General features: G+C 32.2%; 1 protein-coding gene across 1 annotated transcript in view; it reads left to right on the forward strand.

The window, feature by feature from the left end:
- LOC129947435 (uncharacterized) overlaps positions 1 to 19864 on the forward strand; it is a 113615-nt gene that overhangs the window by 43108 nt on the left and 50643 nt on the right. The window contains exons 2-3 of the mRNA XM_056057992.1: positions 7311 to 7625; positions 7707 to 7865. Of these exons, the coding sequence (XP_055913967.1) occupies positions 7311 to 7625; positions 7707 to 7865 (474 nt within the window). The remainder of the gene's footprint in view (positions 1 to 7310; positions 7626 to 7706; positions 7866 to 19864) is intronic.

Below are 19864 nucleotides of genomic sequence, written 5' to 3' on the forward strand. Positions count from 1 at the left end.
CTTTTCTGAAATTTTGATACAAGCGAAATACTTTTACGTAATAAGAAACGATGTTAAGATTTGTAACACTGTTCGGCGCAATAAATCATGCGAATCACCAGTGGACTTATTTATATTAGTTAGTTATTTCTATTAGTTATCTTAACACTAGAAATTTAAATGCTAAAGAGTTAACTTGGAATCAAAAATAACCCTTACGTCATAAAATAAATTGTCTATACTTAAAGGACTTGTATCAAACCTTTAATAGAAATCAAAAGGAACTGTTTGCGTGTAAAATTCAAGATTTAATACTTGTTAAAATTTTAAACTAGAATATTTTTACTGTACAATTATCTATATCTTAACAAGTATCTTTGGAAAAAAGTAAACAGTTAGAAGTAGATTTTATACTTTTGAAAAGCTTAATGTCACTAGCATAAATAAGGAAGGAAGAGTTTTTTTATGATCGAAACCAAGTCATTTGTAAATTAAAAAAAAACATTTGGACTTAAATGGTTAACTTGAGGGACGTCAGAACTGACAACTCATACGAAATACATTACGAAATACAATACTATAATGTTTATTTGTTAAATATGATGAGATCGAATTTAAGAACTTATTTTTAAATATGTGATTGCTTAGCTTTAAAATTATTTATAAAATTTTTACAAAAACTTAAAACCTGCAAAAAATGTATGCAAATTTATAAAAATTGATTTTCGACTTAATATCTTTGAAAAAATTGTTGTATTGACTTCAAACTGTTTTTATCTCTTACAAAATATTGTTTTCGACATTCAGTTTTTTTTTTTTATAAAAATCCAATAGTCAGTTTTTTCATAAAAAAATTAAAATCTACAAAAAATAGTTCCCAAATCGTAAAAAATTGACATTGACTTCAAATAAACTTCATTCATCCAATTTGTATTTGTTTATATAATGTTGTGACACAACTTGCAAAAGGCTTTACTAAAATCAGTGAATACACAATCAATTGTTCCAAAAGCTCAAAAGATTCGCAACCGTAGCACTAATAATTAAGGTGTAGGTCGGTAGTTCAATACTTCATTTTTACTACCTTTCTTGTGCGCAGATATAAGGACAATGCGATCTATATAAGCACTCGTTATGATTAACAAGCAATACATTTTTGTAAGATAGAGGATGACACCAGCACACCAGGGTCTGTACTAAAACACTTATCCAGTAACGATACTCAGTGCAACGGTATCTTCATGTATTTTTAAATTAATTGAATAAAAGTGAGGCAAATTTACTTCAGAAGAAGAATAAGACCTGTTGTCACAATGAAAGCTTCTTTGAAGAAGTATGCAAACATCTTTGCGATAACCTTTGGCTCATGACTTATTTACCATGAACTGAACAAAATTTTTGGATAGCTAGAAAGGATCTGGATTAGGTTTTAAGTTACTTTCTATTTTAGAAATATAAATATTCTGTAAATAGTCATCTAATAATTAAAAAAGTTTTATAGTCTTCATCAGCTCTTGAACTATTCCTTTTTTCTACACAAGCTTTGATTCTATTATTTTGTACATATTTGAAATGTGAAACAAGCCATGGTGATATTTTATATTGGAGGAATTGTTTTTTTAAAAATCAGCTTAAAATTGTTTTAAGAGAAGCGTCACACGTTTAGGCTCTTTAATTAAAAAACAAATTTCGTATTAACAAAATATTTATTATATTAGTAAATAATTTAATTCGTCAAAACAAAAATTATTAAAAACTAGATTTTTAATATTATGATAAGTTTAAAATTGTACCTGTGGCATGATTGGTTAGTGCGATGGACTATCATGCGAGAGGTCTTGGGTTCGATCCCTGCCTATGCCACCTAAAGTTTTTTCACAGGTACTGCCTCTTGCGAGGAATTGACAAATTCTCCAAGAGTAATTCTTGTCATGAAAAGTGCTTTCTCAAATTTGCAGTTCGGATTCGGCTTAAAACTGTAGGTCCCTTCCATCCCTGACATCAGTACTCGCACACAGGAATGGTTGAGAGTTGTCAGTCACTAGGCCCTAGTTCGCAAACGGACTGTTGCGCCACCCAATTTTTTTTATTTATTAAAGTACTCCTTCAACTCATCCTGACCATTTTTGATCGACCCGATCAATAACTATATTATATAATTTGATCAAAACATGAAACATTTAATTTATATAATACAATAATACAAAGATTAATTTTGAATGAAATAAATACACAGTTAATAGCCATTTAGTATTTGGTTTATTTGTTCAGAGTTTCTCTTGTTCAAGGGTTTCAAGTTTATTACGCACACACAAAATTTCTTGTTCACCCTCCTCACGGCTTTCTTTAAGTTCAACTAATCGATTTCTTCTTCGAGAAGTTTTTAAGCTTTTCCATTTCGAATTCTAATTGTTTCACTTTTTGTGCATAGTCATCACGTGCTTCTAGGGCTTTTCTTTTTTCAGTCTGCTTCCTCTAATTGTTGTTCGAGAAGTTTTCTCTCCTGAACTAGAGCTTGTATTTTTCATCCGAACCCAGTGATAATATTGTATCCATACGAGCTTGATCGACAATTTGAAGGCGTACTTTAAGGTGACGATTTTCTTCTTCAACTGCAGTCAGAGTTGTAGTGAGATTATTTTTACCCAATTGTGCTGAATGTCTGAAACGTTCTCCTGCAAATCTTCCACCATTGGTGTGAGCATCTTTAAACGTTTAAGCTCCCCAGTTAAATTCTCAATTTGTTGTAGATTTTGTTTCATTGCTGCTAACCGATCAACAGCTTCTTGTTTCAAGAAACGATAGAAGACTTTTTAATTTTTCAATTTCAATTTGTTGAATATTTTGAATTTTGTCTTGCTCCTCCGAATGTAGGTTATTTTGGGTTTGGGCTAATTTAACCGATTCCATTAGAGTTGCATTGTTTTTTTCAATGAAATTTTTCTGTTCTTGAAGCGATTGCAGTCTTTGGGTGAGATCGGTGACTTTTGTTGACAAATCATTGCATTGGCTGCGTAGGGTCAGTACTTCAATATCGTTAATCTCTTGGAAATGTTCATCATATGAATTGCTTGTCTTAAAACTAATATTATTCTTTTCAAATTGGTCCACTAATGCAACTTGAGGATTTGATTTCTTCGTGCAATTATTCAAAATGTCTTCTTTTGAACCACAACGAAAACAGGAACCTTTTTCTCGCTTTGGATTTGGACACGAACTTGAAAAGTGCCCTATTTGTGAACAATTAAAACACTTTTGATTTTTAATGTCGTCATTCTTATTTAATGAAAACGAAGAAGATGGATTTCTTTTCTGATTTTTAAAATTCCGTTGACTTTTGTAACTGACCATAATTTCTTGAGTTGTTGAAGGACGTTAGCTGGATACAAAACAGCAATTTCCACTGAATCATCTTCAAAGCCGGCAATTATAAATTGCATAACTTCTTTTTAATCCCTGTTCGCTTTACCAGCAAGTTCTTGCATTTTCAGTATATATCCAATAATTGAAAGTTTGGATGAGCAATATGTTGTTATTCGGAGTTCATTGATTACTTCAGATATGGTGAGCTTTCGACCAAAATTTGATAAAAAATTTTGTCGAAAACTGGAAAAATTGGTAGAATTATCTACTCAAGAAAAAAAATTCAGAAGCAGAGTTCATTTTCATTAAACGTCGGACTGACCTTAAGCGAAAAACATCTCCGCATTCAAAAAATCAAATCAAATGGGGTGGCTTAACAGTCCGTTGCGAACTAGGGCCTAGTGACTTACAACTCTCAACCATTCCTGTGTGCGAGTACTGTTGTCAGGAATGGAAGGGACCTACAATTTTAGGCCGAATCCGAACGGCTAGTTTGAGAAAGCACTTTTTCATGACAAGAATTACTCTTGAAGCATTTGTCAATTCCTCGCAAGAGGTAGTACCCGCGAAAATTAATTTTTTTAAATTAAGGTGGCACAGGCAGGGATTGAACCCAAGACCCCTTGCATGACAGTCCAACGCACTAACCATCATGCCACGGGTACTACATCTCCGCATTCAATGAATCACAAACACGTTCAAAATCTTAAAGCCACTTAAAGTAATCATAAGTTTCGTCAAACGGATTCATTAAGTGTTGAACATCTTCAAATTTTGGAACACTGACTACAGAATTTATGGTTAATTCTCGCTGTAATTGTTGTATACGTTGTCGTTTTTCTAAGATTCTAATCTCTGCATCAAGATTAATTTCTTGTTGTTGCGGTTTGAGCGGTTCATTTTCGGCGTCATTAAAATTGTCATCATTATCTTCATCATTTAGATCCAGTTTATTCCTTTTTTCATTATTTAATTTCCTTAATTGTATCAAGGAAGCTGAACTCGAAAAAGGAATTTTTTTCATTTTTTATTTTATATTTGTTAAACAAAAATTGCAGTAGGTGATAGGAAGTCTTCAATCCCACTTCTGAAGTTATAGGTTCTTTAATTGAAAACAAATTTCTTATTAACAAAATATTAATGATGTTTTAATTTTAAATCTTTATTTCGAATGAATTTATTAAATAATTTTATTCGTCAAAACAAAAATAATTAAAAACTAGATTTTTAATATAAGGATAAGTCTAAAGTACTCCTACACATATTGCAATTAAAAAATAGTTAATTCCAGTCAAAGGTTCGACACAAATTCTAAACGGTATCGGAGAAGAACACTAAATCCAGTGTTCTACACGAACACGAAGATAAACCATCAATTAAGAGAAGCTCATAAATCTAATTTGTTCTTGAAATATATAGGAAATACAGTTATATATTACAGGAATTACAATTATATATTGGAATTACGATGGTAGAGAATTAGAAAAAAGTGGACCCGCTCGATTCCGTCCGTATGTCTGCCCTTGTCCCTACAGCCCAAATTATTGGGTCGATTGAGTTAAAGTTTGGGAATCAAAATTTTAAGTAAATTCGCGTCAGGAGTTTTTTAGTTTCCAATAGGAAGATATTGTAATTCGACTGATTTGTCGAATAGAAAATATTGACATTTCTAGACGATTCAAGGTCCCTAGAGTCGAAATAATTTTTTTTAGTGAGATGTATGTGCGCGTGTGTGTGTACAAACGGTCGTACGTTCGGGAAGTTTTATTTGTCGTCCATAGCTCAAGAGCCAGTAGAGATATCGACTTCAAATAAATTTTGTTATACAGACAATAATTCAGAAAGATGCACAGAGGACTCTCAAACAAATTGAGTGGGTTGTTTATTTAAAAAAAGGTGAAATGGTAGAAAATTAAATTAAATTTAATATTATATATTGTAAAGTGATACTAAACAAATATATTTTTGGAAAAAAATAAAATTGACGTGTTTTTTATTTATAAAAACAAAATATTTGTCACCTCGAAAATCTGATGAACACAAAATGATTTATCTCAAAAATAATTTTGTGCAACAAAGAATTACATTTTAAACATCTGCTAGAGTTTTGAAAAAATCGAATTGACAGTTTTTTTTTATAAAAAATAAAAAATTTAAAAAAAAGAATATTATTCAAAGTTGTTAAAAATAGATTTTCGACTCAAATATCTTTACAAAAATTTGTGATATAGCTTCTAATTTTTTTTAATAATTCAACTGACACATTTTTTAACAAAACACGAAAACCTACAAACCTTCTAAGCAAGACAAATCCATAAACGAAATGAGAAGTTATCAGTTTGGGTCGCATTAAAACCTCTTTTTAAATTTATTTTAGGACTAAAAATTGTTGGTCGAAAATCGAAAATTCGATTTTTTTCAAAAACGTAGCGATAGATTTGTATTAAATTTTCTCTGATTTTTTTCAGCTTGGCTTCTTTTAAGAAAACCAAATTTGTTTGTATTGTTCTAGAAGGTACCATCAACAGAACTGGTTGTTCGTTTTTAAGTTTTCTCAAGAACTAACGAACCAATTTCACTAATTTTTTCTTGCACAAAAATTACAGTATTAATACTATTTTATGATCAAAAATGTCATTGCTTTTCTTTAATTTTTAAACAAATATTAAAATTTTGTTCTTCAACGAAAACCTAACGAAAAACGTTTAACGATTTTCGAAAAATAAAATAATAAGCCAAGTTTTTTTTTTTGAGTAACTAAATGACTTTAACATTTTTGAAGACAGACTTATTTTATGGGTGCATTTTTAAATACATTAGTAATTTGTTAGCAGATTCTTTATACAATGTCGTATCGAGGAGTAAACAAGGCGTCGTTTTGTCATCGTCCGTAACTTTTTTAATAATATTCCCAAAAGTTTTGTGCAAAACTCAAACAAAAAAACACTCGCCCATAGATAGAACCTAATTGTATTCCCTTAACTGTGTGTGATAGAAAAATTCAAATTACAAACTTGTGTGCGCCTCACTACTTAGCTTCAGAAAACTTTAATTTTTCCTTAATTTTATTGTTGAACTAAAAATTACGAATCTACTGCAATCATAATTTCTTGGGTACATCGTAAACTGTAATCCAGAAATGAAGGAAAAGGGTCTCCTAAATAAATCGTCGTCCTACTTCTAACGTCGCTTTTGAAGATCAATAACTTCGATAAGTGCATCAAAGACGAGTCGTTGGATATCAATCTCTCGGCCTGTGTGACCATATCTGCAGACCCGACAATCATCTGCAACAACAGTTTGTCCTCGGACTTCTGGAGGGTCTTCTATGAGAGCGCCCAGGCCGACGAGAGCAGCAGTGCTATTGCAAATCGATAGGCACTGGCGGCGGAGAACACCAGTTTCGTAAGCATTCTGCTTCCCTTGCCACCAGCAATTATCTTCTCCGATCTTACCATCTCCCACAAAAAAAGAAAAAAAGCCGCAAACGAACCAAGCCCACCCAAGTTATCCATTAGGGGAGCAATGTTAATGTACAACGCAAGCCCGACAACGCTGCACTAGCAGCAGCACCACGGACAAAGACACCGACTATAAAAAAAAATTACCACCTTCCGATCTCAAATAATTTTAAGGGTAATTTTCCGATTGCTGCAAGTAATCCAGATTCTTCGCCAGCAATCGCTTTCAAATTCAAATGCGAACATTTTCGAATTGCGTTAAGCGGGCTGGAGGAGTTCACTAAACAAGAAGCCTCTCATAAGATTCTATTTAAATGCAACGAATGTGATCGTGGGTTTGCGTGGCTTAAAGAAGCACGTTAAGAGTCATCGGGATGACTCGAGATAGGATGGCTGAAAGAAGTGCCCCGATTGTGGCAAGTGTTGAAAACTCGGAAGCAGGAAAAATACGGCTGTGATATATGTGGCCAAAAATGTTTTCAAAAAATTAATCTTACCCATTATCAGAGAGTGCATGCAGCAGAAAACCCCTACGAATGCGCTGAATGTCCAAAACTATCTCAAGAAAGATCTCATTTGCAACGTCATCAAAAATACCATGTCCAAACCCGTCCGTTTCGATGTGGTAAAATGTACAAAACTGAACGTTGCCTCAAATTCTATAATCTTGTGCATCTGGAACAGCTTCCCTTTGCATGTCAGGTGCGTAACAAAAGTTTCATAAGCAACTTCAAGTTGAAGCAGCACTCAAATATTCACACTAGCGAACGTCCGTTCAAGTGTAACTATTGCACAAGGGACTATACTCCGATACCACAAGCGGTAGCTTAACCAAAGTCTTCCCCGTCAACAGTTCCCTCCGTCCAGCTTATGAAAACAAAAATTAAACTGGAACCCAAACAGGAACCACCGGAAGTTCACTCCAATAGCAACTTCACGGATTTGCACTCTCTGAGCATAACCAGTGCCGAGGAATTGATCATGCAACAAGCCCTCGAAATGGAAGAATTTTGTTTCTACAAATCGCAGTTGGATCAGTTCTATATGCAGAAGGAATTTACTGTAAAAAAAGAATTTGAAAATAAAGCATTGTACTCTGTTGACTCCTCGCCATTTTTTTCACTAGCTTCTGTCGAGCTTCCCATCACGTACATCATCCAGTCTCTTCCATCCACAACAATATCGACTGCAGAACGGAATGCATCATCGTTGTCGTCCGAGTCTGCACCAACAAACACAATTCGCATCCAAGTTTTCAAGAATCAAACTCTTCCGTCCGTCGACACTTTGATAAATTCTTGCTTTTTCAAAATTGTGAATCAAAATGTGTAAAATATATTCTTGATTTAATTGATTTCTATACAATTACAAAATAAACGTAATTTTGTCATACATGGTCTTAAAACATAACAAAAGTAAATCCATGCGACTAAGTCATTCACTTAATTTTCGTAATAAATCATTTTTTTTATATCATATTACCTCACAACCCTTAACCACAGAACAATAACAACAAAAAATCTTCTAAATAAATCAGTTCCATTTCCTGTTAACAAAAAAAACAGCAAACATGACCAAAATACTAAAAATAGAACAAAACTTAAAACCTAACCCATCAGAAAACCATTAATCTCATTTACCAAGACCAGTCTACCCCAAAACCAGCAAAAAGCACGCAAACAAAATAACATTTGATTGGCATTTCTCGTATTGGATCAAATCTAATTAATGTCCCGGCAATGACTCTATTTTCAGTTGTCTTTTTTTTTCATTCCAAAGTCTATACAAGACAAAGATACATGGCAACACTCTTCAATATCTATAACATAATTTTCAAGGCAATCATAACTCGATTAGTATCTAACGTTGTGATTACAACAGATATAGAAAAGGATAGCTTCCTGTTCTTTAAGATAGACAAGCGTTTAAAGATTTAAAATCAAAACGTATCCTTTTACCACCAATTCCGGAACATTAGTCGATTTATTTTTTGAAGAAGTTTTGTAATGAGTTAAAACTTACGTGTCAAACATTAGATTGTAAATTACTTCCAACCGTTTGCGAAGATGAAATTAGCTTGTATTTTCATTAATCCTCTTTTTTTTTATTGACAAAATTAAAGTCTTTGTTTTTGTTCTGTGGGAAAATGCTTGAATCGCATGACATATTCAAAGGATATATCCTTTATCTCATGCAAGATATTTTTTTATCTCAGAACAATTAAACCCTCAACATTTCTTCATACAGCTTAAAATATCTTTCAATAGGCCTTTTGCTCTCTCATCAGAGTTATTTATTTCACCTTCTCTCAAGGGAGAAATATCATAGTTGCCTCCTTTATTTATCCGCATGTTTAGAAAATCGCAACCCCAATAATTTCAACCTCTGTTTTAAGAAGATGACTGAAACAAGGTTTTTGTTTTTTTCCCAATATTCATTATTTGTTTTTTCTTTTAGTGTGGGTGCTCTTCTGTAAGAAAAAAAATACGAAGGCCCGGCATTTGGACTTCTCTCCTGTCTCTTGTCTCTCTTTATACTTTACTGTCCGTGTTCCAGTTTTTGAAGGGTGAATGATTTTAGTGGTTTTGTAGTGGTGTACAATTCCACTCCACCCCAATCCACTGCCCGCCGATCCAATGAGTTTGCATCACCCTAAAAATTTCCAGGACATATTGCTGCTTGCTCTTGTATTGTGTTATTATGCTCACTCGCGCTACAATGCTAGGAACGTGTGATATTGCGGGAGGACTATTTTTATTTTAGGTGTAGTTGGTGTGTTTCAGTGTATTGGTAAATATTGATCCACTAAGAGAGCGCGCATGCGAGAAAGTTAAGTTTGGTTTATGGTTAATTTGCAGAGGGAAAAGGAACATTGGAAAAGGACATTTGAAAATAATGTTTGGGTTTTATGGCAGAAAGTGATGCCAAGTTTGTAGGATTAGTTTCTTTGGTAAAATATTTTGTTGTGAATTTTTATGTTTGTTAGACTTTTTTCAAGAGATTGAAATAAAAACAAACAGACAAAATTAATATAGCGAACATTTCCATTTAGCTATAACATTTACAAAGGACGTAAAATGTATGGCAGATGTGCAAGGATCTGAACATAGTTGCTTATTTGTTTTTCTCTAGTTTTTTGTATTCTTTCCTTTCAAATTTTATACTTTTTGTCGCAGGTATTTGATTCTGTGAAGACTTTACAAAAACTCCAAAAGTATTCTTTGTTATTAAAAAAGCTTTAGATAATGGCTGTTCTAATGCGACAAATAAATGAAGACTTTTTCCATGTTTGAAAAGTGCCCCAAATTTTCTTTTAGTCCAAGAAAAAGGTGAAGCATTACAGTAAAAAAAAATATTTTTTTCAAAAATATCGGAACACGAATTTAAAGTTTTTGGGAATCCAATGATTATGCTGAGTTTTTTTCAACATTTTCTGATTAAATCTTTAAGATTGAAGGATTTCAAACCATACCATTTTTAAATTTTTAACAAAGTGTTGGAATCTGTATAAAAGATATCAAAGTATGTTTCAGCTTTTGTCACCAACGGCAGCTGTTGAAATTCTCCGACTTCGAAAAACCTTATAAAGAGTAAGTCCCCTTAAGATCGTGTGTGAAAATTTCTTCCTATATGTATTACCTTTAATAATCTTCAAATGACGTTAGGCAAAATCTCACAATACTTTTGCCTTACTTACTTAAGGGGGCACTGCAGTCCGAGGCGGACCAGGGCTTCAACCAACATGCGTCTCCAGCCAGCTCGGTCCCTAGGAAGCAGTCTACAGTTTCGCACGCTAAGTTGGTTGAGGTCATCACTCACCTGCGTGCGCCACCTGAGTCACAGTCTTCCTCTAGTGCGCGCTCCGTCCCTTGGGATTTGATTCGAAGACCTTTCAGGCTGTAGCGTTTAGGTCCATTCGCTCTTCATAACCTAGCCATCTAAGCCGTTGGACTTTAATTTTGTTAACTGGGTTAGTGCCTTCTTCGTTTGATTTCAGCGATAGTGTCGTTGTCTGTCTTTCTATCGGTGCCTAGGTAGACAAAATTCGGAACTACCTAGAAGTTATAACTGTCCACGGTGACGTATTGTCCAAAACGTCGTTGTTAAATATTCTTTTTTGATGAAAGCAAATACTTGGTCTTGGCCTCATTGACCACTAAACCCATCTTCTTCGCTTCCATCACAATGTTCAAAAACGCTTCCCTGACACCACGCTTTGATCTTCCAATCACCTGCGTATCCGAGTAATTGGATGGACCTTTGGAAGATTGTGCCTCTAGTTTTGAAGATTGAGGTTTGCTGATTATTCTAATCTTTTGACTAACTTTCTTATGATATCAAATCGTATTTAGGCCAAAGGACATTGGATTTCCTTTAAAATTTAACAAACGGATTTGTTCTTATCTTCAAAATAGGTCTTATCAAGTTACACAAATTCAGAAATTGTTTCAACAACACATAAGATTGCCAAATTAGGAGTACCCCAGGGTAGTCATTTTGGACCACTACTCTTTATTTGAGATTTCAATGTAGTGACAAGCATCAATGAAGCAAGCTATTAAAAATCTTTTGGAATGGAATTATTGTAAAACGTTTATTGAATTCATCTTAAATGCAAAGACTTCAATTGAACACAATGCCTTCAAAAGAATGCAAAAACTTCGAAATAATGCAATGTGTACTTTTATAATTGACGTGACCCCAAAGCTAAATTCCAAACGAGTTTAATTACATGATCATCTCTTTGAGAAAAAAGGCCGGCAAAAAATTTGTCTCTCGGAATAATTGTAAATAAAATTTTCAACACTTAAGATTGAAAATTTAGTAATAACTTGGTTTATAATTGCCAAATTTCAAAAAGTGTCAGCTTAAAAACTGACAGTTGTGAAAATGAAACTTATTATTGGAATATACTTTATTTTGGATTCAATTTCAATTAATTCCATTTGCCATACTTTGTAATCTTGTTTTTGGAAATTAAGGTGTGTAACTTCTTACTTTCCACTACAGTAGAATGATTATTTGGTTTCCGAAAACGAAGGAATTTGTTTTCTACGTTTTTGAAGCTGCGGCTAATTTTTAAAAATTAATATCTGATTTAAATCAAGTGACTTGATGTTTATATTCTTTCTTAAGTATGGCACTATATCATCTCACCAATCAATTTTTCCGACTGGCATTATTTTTGAAGAGAAAAACGACCTTGTAAAGTCATGCTCTAAATTGTATGTTTTCCATCGGAAAAGGTCTCGACTTTCTTTTCTTTGTAGTCTATCACAATCTATACACTCTTTTAACATCAAATTCAGCTGTGGGAAAATAATGTATCAAAAACGTTAATTAAAGACACGAATCGCGTAATTAACGCTTTGACGTTAAATGAATTTATATCTTCAACAGAATTAGAAGTACCCGCATGCACTTGACTGACTGAGTATCTTCTCTTTAGGAAAAATAGAATTAGAAGGAAGACTACATTACGTGTATACTCACTCTATTGCTGCTGAAGCTGATATGATACTAATTGAATACTAATTAATTTACTATATGAGATCTCGAGATGAGTTTAGAATGTTTGTATAAGTGGTTACTTGGTCAATGAGTTGTATCGAATGGGTTTTGACTCTTGATACAAAAAATGCATCAATTATTACGTTTTTTTCCTTATTTTTACGAGAAAAACTTAGAAGCAATCAAATAAGAAAAGCGAGCACATTTAAAAAAATATGCTTCTTAAAAATATATATAAATTGATGAACACAATTATTTTTCTTGTCTCTTAAAAGAAAAAAAGTTCTCATCCCGTCTGTCGATTTGTCTTGCGAAAAGGTTTGTAGGTTTTCGTGCTTTGTTAAAAAAGTTTACAGTTCTTAAAAATGTAAAAATTACCAACAATATTTTGCATATGAGAAAAGAGTTTGATTTCAAAATCTATTCTACCAATTCTTACCAATTGTAGTAGCATTTCTTAAAACTTCTTATTTCTAATACAAACAAATACAAATTGGATGAAAGAAATTAATTTGAAGCCAATGTTTTCTTCAATTTTTATAAGCTATTTTTTTAGATTTTAATTTTGTATGAAATTACTGATTGTTAGTTTTTTATAAAAAAGTTACTACATGTTATAAAAAATATTTTTGTTTAAAATAAAATTAATTTGAAACCTATATCTTAAATTTTTGAAAAAATATTTGAGTTGAAAATCAATTTTTACGAACTTTTATTAATTTTTTTAAAAAAGACTGTCAATTCGATTTTTCTCAAAATTATACCGAACGTTCAAAACAAAATTTCTTGTAGTATAAAATAATTTTAAAGCAAATATTTTTAATTGAGTCGACAATCTGTATTTTACCAACTTTTATTATTTTTTAAAAACTGTCAATCCGATTTTCCCAAAATTTGACTGAATGTTAAAAACAATATTTCTCCTAAGATAAAATTAGTTTAAAGCCAATATTTTAAAGTTTTAAAAAGATATTTAAGCCAAAAATCAATTTTTAACAACTTTTGTTACCTTTTTTAGGCTTTTTAATTTTTTGTAAGAATAATGTAAATTCGATTTTTCTTTAAATTTAACCGAATGTTGAAAACAATATTTTTTATAAGATAAAATAAGTTGGAAGCCATTATCTCAAATTTTTGAAAAGATATTTAAGTCGAAGTTCAATTTTTAACAACTTTGAGTAATTTTTTAAAGTTATTTGTTATAAAAAATTTGCTAATTGATTTTTCTCAAAATTTTACCAGATGTTAAAAACGTATTTTTTGCTGCACAAAAATGTTTTGGAAATGAAATCTTTTTTTATTCGTAAATTTTTCGAGATGAAACATTTTTTTTCATTTTTTTTTCAAAAATATACTTGTTACAATCACGTTACAATATATAATTTAAAATTAATTCAAGTCTCTAGCGTTCTTGGTTCGTGAGATATTTAGGGTTAACCAAAATATTCACCTTTTTTTTAGACTGCTATGGTAAAAAGGCCACCCATGCAATTTTCTTGAGAACCCTTTCTGCATTTTTCTGCACTATTATCTGTATAACAAAATTTTTTTGGAGTCGATATTTCTTTTGGTTCGTCGCGAACGTTTGGACGTATAGACGTACGAACGTACGCTCAGACATCTTTCTAAAAATCTTTTATTTCGACTCTAGGGACCTTGAAACGTCGAGAAATGTGAAAATTATCAATTCGACAAATCGGACCCATTGCAATAACTTCCTTTGGGAAGTTAATAAAATTTATTTTATTTTAAAGCACAATTTTGCCTAAACTAGAGATCTAGTTGTAAAGTACTTTGTTTTTTAATACATTTTTAAACGTACTAAGAAAATATTCTATTGATGTAGAAAATTCAATGATATAAACTTTGAATTGCCTCATTCCTTAAATTATTCACTGAACTTTTTGAAAGAGAACGAAAATTATGTTGGATGATTATTATTTTATAGGTCGAAGCAGCAATTTTGAAATATTAACTTATTCAATTCAATATTCTCTCGAAATTCCATTTAAATTGGTGATATTCTTTCCTAGAAAGTATTTAGCCTTAAAAATGGTCATGGCAGTGTGTAATTTTAATAAAACCACTTATTATTTTTTGTTTACAAAACTTTTTGTTTTTGAGTAACAACAATACTTAACAAATATAGTTTTATAGTAGGCGAAAGGGATAACAAAGAGACGAGTTAAGTCTCGATATCGAATCGAGGAACCGAGACGATGGTAGACAATGATGCCACTTTTGAAGCATCCAAGATGAGTGAGTATATTTTGCACCGAAATTTGTCGAGAGTCTCGTTGTCAGTCTTTTTAGGTGTTATATTAATCTTCTAGATAGAAGACCAAATTGCGAAGATTCTTCGATTCGTCAAATAAAAACTAATTGCACATGTGCGAACCTGCACAAGCTTTAAAACCGATTAAATCTGCTTAGATTAAAACGTTTTATCGTCGGATTGGAGTATCAATAAAAATCTACTTTAAGTATAAGAATTGATTGAAAACTGGTTACGATGTCGATGCATAGATGTAGGCAAGCTGAGATTTAGGGTATAACAAATGACGAGAAAAAAACGAGACCAACACGAGACTTATTTGTACAAGCCTTAGTTGGCGATTTTGCTTAAACTTTATTGTTATTAATTATTTTGAAAATTTAATTATCTTTAAATAATGACAAAAAAGGTCTCTTTCCCAAACATTTCGGGAAACAATTTCGGAATCTACTATAAATAAATAAAAATAAATTGGGTGGCGCAACAGTCCGTTGTGAACCAGGGCCTAGTGACTGACAACTCTCAACCATTCCTGTATGCGAGTACTGTTTTCAGGGATGGAAGGTACCTACAATTTTAAGCCGAATTCGAAGGGCAAATTTGAGAAAGCACTTTTCATGATAAGAATTACTCTTGGAGAATTTGTCAATTCCTAGCAAAAGGCAGTACCCGTAAAAAAACTATAGGTGGCATAGGCAGGGATCGAACGCAAGACCCCTCGCATGACATCACGACACGGGTAATACTAATTATTGTTTCTATTAACTTCCGAGTATACGTTATTGTAGTACCCGTAGCATGATGGTTAGTGCGTTGGACTGTCATGCAAAGGGTCTGGGTTCAATCCCTGCCTGTGCCACCTTAATTTAAAAAAAATAATTTTCGCGGGTACTGCCTCTTGCGAGGAATTGACAAATCCTTCAAGAGTAATTCTTGTCATGAAAAAGTGCTTTCTCAAAACTAGCCGTTCGGATTCGGCCCAAAATTGTAGGTCCCTTCCATTCCTGATAACAGTACTCGCACACAGGAATGGTTGAAAGTTGTAAGTCACTAGGCCCTGGTTCACAACGGACTGTTGCGCCACCCCATTTGATTTTTGTATACGTTATTGTAATCGACAATTCTCCATTTTTATGGTCCCAAGAATTTAAATCAAACATTTGTACAAAGATGTCTAAATGTGACGTACGTTCGTTAAACTTTTTTGCTATCCATTTTTCTAGAACCAGTATCAACTAAAAATAATTTGTATTAAACAGATAATAAAGTAGAAACATGCAGAAAGGCCTTTGAAAAAATAGAGCGTATGTTTTTACTAAATTAATTTTAAAAAAAGTGAAAACGACTAACGCTAGCAACTTAAAATAAATTTTACATTACATAATTTGACGTTATACCAAATGAGTATGATTTTGAAAAAAATGGAATTTACGGTTTGCATTATAAATAAAAAAAAACATATTTTTAACCTCGAATATTTTACGAACAAACAATTATTTAACCTCTAAAATAATTGTATGCAAAGAAGAATAACGTTTTTAATAAAGTTTTGAGAAAAATCGGAGCAACTGTTTTTTTCATAAGAAATAAAAACATCACCAAAAGTTGGTAAAAATTGATATTGCAAATATCTATTCAAAAACTAAAGATATTGACTTAAAATTTATTTCATAATATTAAAAATGTTGTTTTTAACATCCAGTAAATTTTTTATAAATATCCAATAATAATTTGCAAAACTTTATGGAGATTAAAAATGATTTCATTCTGTCCTTCATTTTGTTTGTATTGTAAAATAATATTCTTGGAAACATCCAATCTGTGTTTTTTAAAATAAGAAATAAAAACTTTCAAAAATGCTTTTAAAATTGGTAAAAATTGGATTTCGACTAAAAATCTCGTTCATAAAAATAAATTTTAAAATCAAACTTATTAAAAAATATAAATGTGATAAATGCAAAATATTTTTTTCAACTTCAACTGACAACTTTTTTTTACAAAACACGAAAACCTACACAAATTTCAAGTTTTTTAATCTGCAATCTGTTTGTATCCGACACTAAAACTTGTTTAAGGACATAAGTTTAATATAAAATTTCACGAACAATGACGGTTTATTTTTTATCCTGGAAATATTTCTGCAAGTTTATGTAAACTTAATAAAAATAAAACAGTTTTTAAGAAACTTTTTAATCAATTTCTTCGTCACCCTGTTTGATAAACAAAAAATTATCCTCACCGCGGCGGCATCGCACTCTAAAACATCCTATAAAAAAACTTACCTCGAAAAAAATCTTTAAGAAAAAAGAAAAAAATAATTTTCCAACCAAAATTCTATTTCTCTCCAAATCTACCCTCACCAATTTACCCAAAAAATACCAGCTAACCAACACAAACCAAGAAACACACACACTAACCAACAACTATAACATCAGCTCTTTCATCTAGATGTCTATGTGTGTACAATCGCGAACCATAACAATAACACCCCCGCATTACTTTACCCGTATCCACGTGCCTAATAATATCCGTATAAATATTCCCATGCCCATTGCCCATGTCCAAAATTCATACAAATTCACCGCGTTTTTAAGCACACCATACATCTTCTCGGTATAAGCCATACCCCCTAGGTCCCAATCTCCCCCAAACCCAAATATATAAGAACAATTTTCCGAGAGATTTCTCTCTTGCTCGTTTCGCATACACCGCACCAATACTAACACACTGAATTTTCTCTCCATTTTCTTTGACTCTAGGGGTGGTATGTGGATAAACTTTAACCGCCATGGATCCCAGTGCTCTAGCAAATATGGACCGGGACGCATTAAAGAAGCAAATCGAGAATATGAAGTATCAGGCATCTATGGAGAGATGGCCTCTATCTAAGAGTATTGCAGAGTAAGTATAATTTGTTTAAACATTTGAAACTTTATTATTTGTTTAAGTGATAAATAAAAAGTGTTAACTAAAAAAGTGTTTAAAGTGAATTTAAAAGAAAAAAGGAACACACAATTTTGTGTCTGTTCTGTTTACCCTGCGACTTCTGTCTCGGGAAAAAGGAAACCCCTCCCTGTCATTGATTAGACATAGACGGCTCCAACGACAACGATGACGATAAAACTACGAAATGACTGTCACACAACACAGAAAGAGACAAAATAATTTATTTTCCCCCAAAAAAAAAACAAAATCTTTTTCTTTTGTTTATCAACTTTTAGAAAATAGTATTTTAAAAATTCAATTTTTCTTGTGGAAACTGATCTGAAAAACTAAGAAAAAAGTGTCAATGTCCTTGTTTATAAGTTTCGTGTCCTGTTTTTAGTCGAAACAAAGTTGATATTGTCAAAAAAAAGAAGAACTATTCACCAATCTATATACAAAACCTGTCTACGGTTCTAGTTTACTCCCTTTGTTGTAAAAATCGATGTATACACGCAGAGAAAGTGTTTGGTTTGCAACCCCCTGTTTGTTATGTTGCTCCGGGGAAAATGATAGATTTACCGAGTGCTGTGGTGTGGTTGTGTGATGAGGGGTGGTCTGCACTTCCGGTGCCCGGGAAAATGCCAAAAATGTTACTTCTTCTTTCTTTGACAGATTGAAAATTTTACTGAACGTCGTCGTTTTCGTCTTCGTCGCCGTCTTCGTTTTGTCGTTGTTTTTTTTATTTAAGGGTAACGACCCTGTTCTCCTTTGCATCCACCTACCCAAAAGTTATTCGTTTATTTTATTAAACATATCAAAATAAGAAAAAGGAAGATGATTATTTCTAGGAAGACATTTCTGGTTTTAATTGCATCCAATAGCATTTATAGTGCCACGCCATTCAGTGGCAACAAAATTCGGTAGACAAAAAGGGTGGGTGCACGCATTCAGTGCAACGCAACGGCAGCGATAGCTTCAGCGCCATCGACAGCAACACTGACACCGACAACGATAACGAGACAGCGTGAGACACGGTGGGAAAAATTTGTTATTTTTGTGGCCAAAAATTAAATTTGGCACGAGTTGCAAAAATTGTGTGTTTTGTTTTTTCATTTTTGACATATCAAGTCCACATTTTGGTTTTTAATTTGATTTATAATTAAAATCATGATTTCGGTGTGAGGTTTGGGTCTTTTTTTGTTGGTGGCGGGCGCCAATAATTTATTTTTCTAATCACAAGGCGCGATTGATTGACATTGCAAATATAGCAACATGAATATTGAATACACTAAACATTTGGTGATTATTTGACTTTTTGTTGGCAAAAGCAAAACAAAAAATGCGAAAAATTAAAAAAGTTGGTTCTATTTTCTTTTGATTAGGAAAATGTTTGTTAAATTGATTTTAACACGAAGCAGATGTGAGGTGTTGTTTTTTGTGTTTTTGTGACAAGGGAAAAAGGTTTTTCTATACAAATTTTACTATTCGTTAATTTTTAATTGGAATATCAAATAAATATAATCTCATCTCACACATTAAGGGTTGTTAAGGGAATGAAAGGACTTTTTTGTTGACTGACAGAATTAAATTGTGACAAAAACTTGTTTTTTTTTATTAAACTCGAGAGTGATATTATAACAAAAGTTTGTTGCTTTATGTATAAATTTAAATCCTCAATAGGCTTTTTGATGGTCCATCAGGTTGACTCTTAAAAATTAATTTCTGATCCTTTCTAAAGGTAATTAAAAGTTCTTTGTTTTCTTGTTTTGAAAATTCAACTTTCATGTAAAGTAGGTACGTGTTATACTATAATATACCTTTCATCTTCAGGGTGCTATTTAATTTTGGGTTGGATCCAGTTTTTTTTTTCTTAAGAAAATATGTACTTTGCCGATGAAAATTGAAAACTCAATACAGTAAAGTGGCACTTGAGACGTTAAATTTAATTAGATTAGAATAATGCCCATATCCATGAAAGCGGTCTTACAAAAACAACCTTCGAGGTGATATCTTTTTATTTAAAAGGCTTTTTATTAAGCTTATAAATTCACTACTATAAGAAAAAAAGTGTGTTAAAGAAATTTGAATTTTCAGAGCAACTTCAATTCTGGAAATGTCGGTCGTAAAAATTCATGAATTACCCTCAAAATGTGTATAGCGACGGATAAAAGTGTGAGAGCTTAAAATTCAGCTTATCAAAACTTAAGCACACTCATTTTTGCAATCTTTTGGGTAACATTTTAAACCTATGAATTTTCTTAACAAAACCCGTCACTTTAATAAATGACAGGTTCGTTCAGTATTTTTTTTGTAAATATCATGTTTTGGTTTAGTTTATAAGATTCTTGTG

The sequence above is a fragment of the Eupeodes corollae genome, chromosome 1, assembly GCF_945859685.1.
Source record: "Eupeodes corollae chromosome 1, idEupCoro1.1, whole genome shotgun sequence".
NCBI lineage: Eukaryota > Metazoa > Arthropoda > Insecta > Diptera > Syrphidae > Eupeodes > Eupeodes corollae.